We start from the raw sequence: 8147 nt of genomic DNA, 5'->3' as shown, positions 1-8147 counted from the left end.
TAATTACATTACAATTAGGTAGCAGTGTGCTGTCCATTTCTGAGTTTTTGCATCCAGTCCTGTTGCACAGTCTGTATCCGTTCAGCTCCAATTACCCATTATCTTACTCTATTTTATCTCTTGATGGTCTCTGTTACCAATAACATCTCATTGTGGTTTTGATTTACATTTCTCTACTAGTCAGTGAAGTTGAGCATCTTTTCATATGCCTTTTATCCATTTGTATTTCCTCTTCTGAGAAGTGTCTGTTCATGTCTTTTGCCTTTTCTTAAATTGGGTAGTCATTTTGTCGTTGAGTTGAAGAATCTCTTTATATATTCTGAATACTAAACCATTACCTGATATGCTTTTTTTCAAATATTGTCTTCCATTGTGTAGGCTACCTTTTTACTTTTCTGACAGTTATTTGATGTAAAAAGTGTTTAATTTTGAGGAGATCCCATTTATCTATTTTTTTAAAGCTAGTGCTCTGAGTATAAATTGTATTATTACAAGATTTATAAAGATATTTCCCTATATTTTCTTCTAAAAGTTTTATGGTCTTAGATCTAATCTTAGGTATTTGATGCATTTTCAGTTAATTTTTGTAAAAGGTGTAGGACGTGGATCCTCTTTGATTCTTTTGAATATGGATATCCAATTCTCCAAACACCATTTCTTGAAGAGGCTGTTCTGTCCCAGGTGAGTTGGCTTGACCACTTTATCAAAAATCAATTGTCCATATATGAGAAGGACTATTTCTGAACACTCAATTCAATTTCACTGGTCAGTAAATCTACCTTTGTGTCAATAGCATGCTGTTTTGAACACATTAGCTTCATAATATGCTTTAAAATCATGTAGTGTGAGACTTTGCACTTCATATTTCTTTTCAAGATATTTTTAGTTATTTGGGGCACACTGCCCTTGCAAATAAATTTGGTTATTGGTTTTTCTATGTCTACAAAGAAAGTTGTGGGAACATTAATTCATATTGCCTTAAGTCTATAAATCAATTTGGGTAGAATGGCCATATTAGCTATATTTATTCTTCCAATTCATGAACATGGTATGGCCTTCAATTTATTTATGTCTTCCATGATTTCTTTTGGCAATTTCTTGTAGTTTTCTGAGTATAGGTATTTTGTATCCTTATTATTCCTTAATGTATTATTCTTTAGGTTGCTATTGTAAAAGGAATTTTTTCTTGATTTTTTCCTCAGATTGTTCATCACTAGTGTGTAGGAACACAACTGATTTGGGGGTATTGATCTTGTACCCAGCCACTTTGCTGTACTCATTCATTAGCTTTAGTAACTTTGCTGTAGAATTTTTGGGATTTTTGACATATAGCATCATGTCATCTGCAAACAGTGAGAGGTTTCCTTATTCTTTTTCAATTTGGATGCTTTTTGTTTCTTTTTCTTGTCGTATTGCTCTGGCTAGAACTTCCAGCACAAGATTGAATCCTCCTCTTGTTTCTTACCTTAGAAGAAAAGGTTTCAGTAAAAAGTGGGCAACTTTGAGTTTTAAATAATTCACAGTAACATAGTTGTTATGGTCATGTTCTGGTGTCAACTTGACCAAATGATTATGTCTACTTGTCTGATCAGGCAAGTATTGGCTTAACCACTGCCAGAAGAATATTTCATGGGTAGTTGATAAACCAGAAGGCTGGTGTATTAAGTCATCACTCAGTTGATTGCATCTGTGGCTGATTCTATCTGCTATCATCTAAGCCATGTCTCCCACTATGAGATGATTCAATTAGTTGAAGGCTTTTAAGGAAGGGGAGAGACTCATTCACAACATATTCAGTTAGCGAGTCTCTTCTTTGGAGTTCATTCACATTCTTCATCAGAGTTGCCAGCCTTCACAGCCTGCCCTATAGATTTTGGACTCTTCCATTCCCATGGTTGTCTGAGTCACCTTTATAAATCTCATATATACAGATCTCTCCTGTTGGTTCTGTTTCTCTAGAGAATCCTGATACACAGCTTTGTATCAGGAGTGGTTGTTGAGGAACAGAATCTTCAAAATGGGTTTTTACAATTGGTTTCCTCTCTGACTAGACTCAGAGGCACTAGTGATTCTGTTTCCAATGATCAAGATGGCACTGAAAGTCCATGTGGTGAGTTGGCAAAAGAGATAACAAAAATACCACCATTAGATGCTACTAATTATATGTTTATATAAAACAAGGCACTGGGTAATAATGTTTTGATAGCTTTATGGAGTTTTGTGGAATGAAGAGGCATAATGATGTTGGCTGGTTGTTGTTAGATAATGCTGAGTACAGTGATGAGGGAAAGGGATGAGCTGAAGTTTTCAACTTTGCAACTTCAGCATCATGTAAATGATATAAAGTTTCCATGTGTGCCCTGAACAAAAATATCATTTCCTGTGGTCACAGACTTGAGATCTCTGAAAAGCAGACACAGAATTGTGCAAGCAGCAGATTTACAATGTAAACTAAAATTTCAACCTTGTAAGATGTATGGTATTAATGTAAGAGCTCTGCTTGGAAAAGAATCTCTGGAATCTGCTGAGACTTTGCTAGATAGATCTGTAACAGACTGCCTTGAGAAAACAACTTCCTGGCCTCTAATCTCCTCAGAGTAGAATGCCATCCAGCCTTCACCTGATGAGATTAACCTTTCACTGTCTGTTAACCCTGCAAAAACCTCCCCTGGGGAAATAGCCCCCATTCTTCTGTATAGAGTGATTAATCCTTTTTAAACAGATGAAACTGCAATGTAATGCCCTGAGGTATTATATAACCCAATATTTATTGTCTATGCAGAGTTACTAAATTATCCCCAAATCAAAAAGATGGAAAGAAACAATACACTACACGTATTTCCCTTCAGAGACCAGATGGTATGGATATGTATTTTCTCTTTAGCTCTACCATGGGAAGGTACAGTCCCTAGAGGGAAGTGAAAATTTGAGGAAAATATTGAGTCCCTAAAGAATTAGACATAATATGGTCCACAGTGTAAATACAATCCCCTTATTTCCTTATTGCATCCAGAATCTTTACCCTAGAGAATAGACTGAACAAGATTTTCACTTCTTTATAACCAAATGCACTCTATCACTGCACTCTGTTAACTCTTTTAGGCTTATCAAATGGCATTTTTGATAATATTTAAGAAAGCTTTTTTTTTTTTCCTTTGCTGTTGGAGAGAACAGAAAGTTAATCTGGCAAATTTTGATTTGTTGCTTGAAAGAATTTCTGCATATGCTTAAAATCAAAGAAACCTGTCAGAGCTTTAAATTGCCATTCCTGGACCATATGGGAGAATAACAGAGATCAGCAAGTACAGAGGTACTTGTGTAAGGAGAGTGAGTTTCTGTATTTTATTCATGTTATGTCCATTTTATTTTGAGAAGGAATTCTAGGGATTAAGAAATTCCACTTTCTCCCTCATTCTGTATAGACCTAACACTTAAGTGAAAATGGTGGAAGAATCTGTTTGAGGGGCAGTGGAGAATGCTCAGAAAAATTAGGTGCCTCAGGGTTCCTGTATCTCAGAGAGCAAGGTCCCTCTCCATGAAGGAAACTCTTACTGTTGTAGATTTGTGGCTTTTACTCGATGACCTGGGGCATTTAGTAATCCTCTCTAGCATCTGGTTCCTTAGTTTGGATTCTGAAATATTGTTTATGGTTTATACCCCATGAGGGTCTAACTGCATGGGAGGGCAGCTGCTGAGTGCTAGGGCTACTACTTCTGATTTTACCGCTGAAGGAAGCTTTAGGTGAATAAAGATCTGATGAGATGAGAGAAAACAATTCAGTCTTGGTAAATTTTTCTTTTCTCCTTCATTTTTTTCAGCAGTTATATTTTCAAGTGACAGCTCTGGTCTTCACACATTAAGCTAAGCAGTAGATACTCTTTATTTATATATCTTTAAGGAGTATAATACTGGGAAATCTGTGTTACTTAGTATTAGGGGTCCATGTGGGGAAAGTTTCAGACACTTCCACAGGATGAGATAATGTGGGAAGATGTGGGTTGCCACGTACTTAATCCTTTTTCTTATCCCACAGATATTCTGCACAGTAATGCATCCTGGAAATGGCTCCTTTGTGACTGAATTCATTCTAGTGGGACTAACAGACCACCCCAATCTCCAACTTCCCCTGTTTTTCCTGTTTCTAGCAATGTATATGGTCACCATGCTGGGAAACGTGGGGTTGATAACTCTCATTGGAGTGAATTCCCACCTTCACACCCCCATGTATTTTTTCCTCTTTAATCTGTCCTTCATTGACTTCTGCTATTCTTCAGTTTTTACCCCAAAAATGCTGTTCAACTTTTTATCAAAGAGGAATATCATCTCCTACCAGGGATGCATGGCACAGTTCTTCTTTTTCTGCTTTTTTGCCATCTCTGAGTGCTATATGCTGACATCAATGGCCTATGATCGCTATGTGGCCATCTGTAATCCACTTTTGTATAACATTGTCATGTCTCCTAAAGTGTGCTCCAACCTCATGTTTGGTTCATACTTGATGGCATTTTCTACTGCTATGGCCCACACTGGCTGCATGCTGAGACTGACCTTCTGTGATGCCAACACCATCAACCATTATTTCTGTGACATCCTCCCAGTGCTCCAGCTCTCCTGCACGAGCACCTATGTCAATGAGCTGGTATTGTTCATTGTAGCAAGCATCAACATCTTTGTTCCCAGCCTCACCATCTTCATCTCTTATGTTTTCATTCTCTGTAACATTCTCCACATGAATTCCACTGAGGGCAGGTCCAAAGCCTTCAGCACCTGCAGTTCCCACATTATTGTTGTTTCTTTGTTCTTTGGATCATTTTCATTTATGTATCTCCAACCATCTTCTGCAGGGACTATGGATGAGGGAAAAATTTCCTCTGTCTTTTACACCAATGTTGTTCCCATGATGAACCCCTTAGTCTACAGCTTGAGGAATAAAGATGTTAAACTTGCTCTGAGAAAAACCCTGAGTAGGAGAAAGTAATGTGCCATTGGAAGAATGAATCAAATTATACATCTTTTTTTCCTGTCTTTCCATCCTCCACTAAACATGTTTATGTCCCTTCAAATGCCAGTGTTTCAGAAGTAGAAATTTCCATGAAGACTATCAATAATCAACCCCTGTGTAGATGTTATACTATGCACTATGGTTCTTTTCAATGTAGTATTTTTTTTTAATTTACACTCAAGCAAACTGTTATAGATGGTCAGTATACGTTCATTGCATGGATACTGAAGTGAAACCCAGAGAAGCTAACAATTCATTTAAAATCAGACAGCTACTCAATAAAAAAGCCTAGAGTAAATAATATGTTCCTTGATTCAAGTTGTCTGCTCCTACTAGTATAATTTGCTTCTATTTTCTTATTATTTGATTTAATAGACGTGCAATATGAGAAAACATTTCTAATTGGAAATGGACTATTCTTTGTTCCAGGAGGATACATGAATTTCTCTCAGTGATTTTTCTATTTTTGTTTATGAAAATAGCTGCGTAAATGAGGAGGTTTTTAGGTTTAGTATAGTTTAGAAATGATTAGCTCAAATACAAAACTGACTTATTCTACAAAGTAAAATAAAATGAGCGTAGAATGTTTGCTGGTGCTGTATTTCAGATAATATGGGTATGGAAGAGAAAGAATACCAGCTGTATGTCATTAGGTCAGGACCCAAAGAGAGACACAGTCAATAATAAGACCAATACTTGCATATGAGTAGTCAGTGAGGGGTTTAGAAACTATATCTCACCCTTAATTTGTATCTGGTGCCGTAGCATAAAGTCGTTTTGCTCCACTATCCATAAGCTGTGAGGAAACATAAATTTCACAATGACTGTAGTAGCGTTTTGGAAATGAAGGAGTAAAAGCTCAGGTCTCATTATGGGGGGAATCAGGTAAGGAAAGGGCAACAAATTCAAGAGTGAGTGGCAAAGGGAGCTTAGAAAGTAAAATGATAGAAAACAGAAACCTCCTACCCATTCCTGCCCTCTGCCTATGAGAGCCCTTAGAAATATTGGAGTTTGCAGGATTTCTATGAGTAGGATGGTGTTTTTGGTTATTTGATGTTAAGGAAAGGTTAAATCCATGGGGCTGAGAGACCCAGAAACAGCTAAATTACATCTTTATCCATGGTCTTCCATATGTCACCCACTATAGGTCTTAGCATCTAAAAACACAAATGCTTTTGGGAGAACATCCATAATTTGAAAAACATTTTTTAAATATTTAATTATGACAACATCTTTTCTCAAAAAGATATTGGTTTATTTCTCTGTTGAGATTAGGAGCAAAAGACCACTTTTAAGGTCCTATGTATAAGAAAAAAAAAATCCTGTGAGTGGGGTCTTAATCCTGCCCCCTTTTAGGACATAATCCAGGCTTAATCCAAGTTCTTGTGATTGTGAACCTGTTTGTGAATGTGACTTTTGGAGATGTAATTGTTATTTAAGGGAGGGGCTCATTTGTAAGTAGAATCTTTGAATACCCAACTTAGATGAAACTTAATTGAATTGGGTGAGCCTTAATGCAAGGTCTGAGGTCCTTAAAGTAGTGGAAAATTGGATGTAGTCACATGAATGAAGAAATCAGTAGAATACCAAAACCAAAAGAATCCAGAGAATAAGGTAGTGTAATGGAAAACAAGTATGCCAGGGACAGAGATACAAGCTAGAGATACAAACCCCAAAATAGCCAGTAAGATGCCACTAGAATACTAAGGACCCCAGGAGAAAACATGGTCTTGCTTAGACCTTGGTTTTGGACTTGTTGCACCAAAACCAGGATGTAATAAATTATGCTGGGATATGACAACTCATTGCATGTTATTTGTCATAGCTAGACAAGATACGATCTCTCAAGGAACAAGTGAAATGTTTTTCTAAAGTAACTTTAATATTTACTATTTTGCCATTTTTCTAATGTCTACTCAATATTTAGTCATCATGAATTTTAGCCTTGCTAATTTGCTTGTTTGATTTCTAGATATGTAGCATTGTTAATTCTTCTCTTTTAGTTTTAAATGACCACTATTATGAACCTGCTTGGTTTTCCCTTAAATTCTATTTATATAAAAATTCATCTAAGCTGGATTTCTCCTTTGCATTTTTCCTTTTCTTTGCAGTCCCTTTTGATAAAAGTATTTACCTACTGAACGTTTTATCTCTAAGTATATAGGTAAGTAAATATGTGTGTTTTTTGAATTCCTAAACTGGACAAATATGGTGAGTTCCCTCTCACCTGGGATAAAGTGCACTGCAGCCACTCACTGAACTCATGAGTAACATCTGGTACAGAAACATTTTCATTCTTATCGATATCATTACTGATATTGGAAGCAGGATTTGATGAAATGCCTTCATTACACACTGAGCAAGCAGCTGACGTAGAACCAATCCCTGATTCTTATCCTTCTGTTCCATTTTTCTTACCACTCTCCTTTTGTTATTCTGACTATTCTTGTTTCCATTTGAGAAAAGCCAAAATATACCAGGTGCCTTCTGCTGCTGAGATCCTCCAACATCCCAGTGCTTTCAGTTTGAAAGGGACCCTTATTACTCTATATTTTATTGCCCAAACTGCATTAACAAGGGATGATTAAAGAGTAAAAACAGGAATCTCTGGAGAAATAACTTGTATCTCAGATTATAATAAGGGCAGAGGAAGGTTTCCATAATAAAATTGCATTCAGTATGATACAAAATGGCATCAAATGCTTTGCAAAAGAGCTTAATTGTTCTTACTGTGAATTGTTATTTGTTTCATAAAGAAAAATGCTAACCCAACATTTAAAAAATGTTAGCTCTTCCTAATTAACTTATAAATTTAGCACAATCCCAGTTAAAATACCACAAAGATGTTTTATAGATCTCGACACCTCTTCAAATATATTGCATTGTGTGTACACTTCAACTTGCTGAAGTATAATTAAAGTACATTTAATGAACAAAATAAAAATGTACAATTTGATTGGCTTTGACATCTGTGTACAACCGTGAAGCCATCACCACACTCAGGATAACAAAAGTGTTCATTTGCCCTTTTGTAATCCAATCCTGTCTTGACCTCTGTGCCCAGGCAACAACTGATGTGCTGCTTGTCAAGGTACATTGTCTGTGTTTTCTATAATTTCATAGAAATGGAATCATCTATATATAT

General features: G+C 36.3%; 1 protein-coding gene across 1 annotated transcript; it reads left to right on the top strand.

Moving 5' to 3' along the window:
- Positions 1–4030: 4030 nt before the first annotated feature.
- LOC143643210 (olfactory receptor 8B3-like) lies at positions 4031–4978 on the top strand. The gene has a single exon (XM_077111967.1). It carries the CDS (start codon positions 4049–4051, stop codon positions 4976–4978), a length of 930 nt encoding a protein of 309 aa, XP_076968082.1. The 5' UTR covers positions 4031–4048.
- Positions 4979–8147: the final 3169 nt, after the last annotated feature.

Source organism: Tamandua tetradactyla, chromosome 8, assembly GCF_023851605.1.
Source record: "Tamandua tetradactyla isolate mTamTet1 chromosome 8, mTamTet1.pri, whole genome shotgun sequence".
Lineage (NCBI taxonomy): Eukaryota > Metazoa > Chordata > Mammalia > Pilosa > Myrmecophagidae > Tamandua > Tamandua tetradactyla.
The sequence above is the reverse complement of the archived record's forward strand: the minus strand, read 5'-3'. Positions and strand labels throughout refer to the sequence as shown.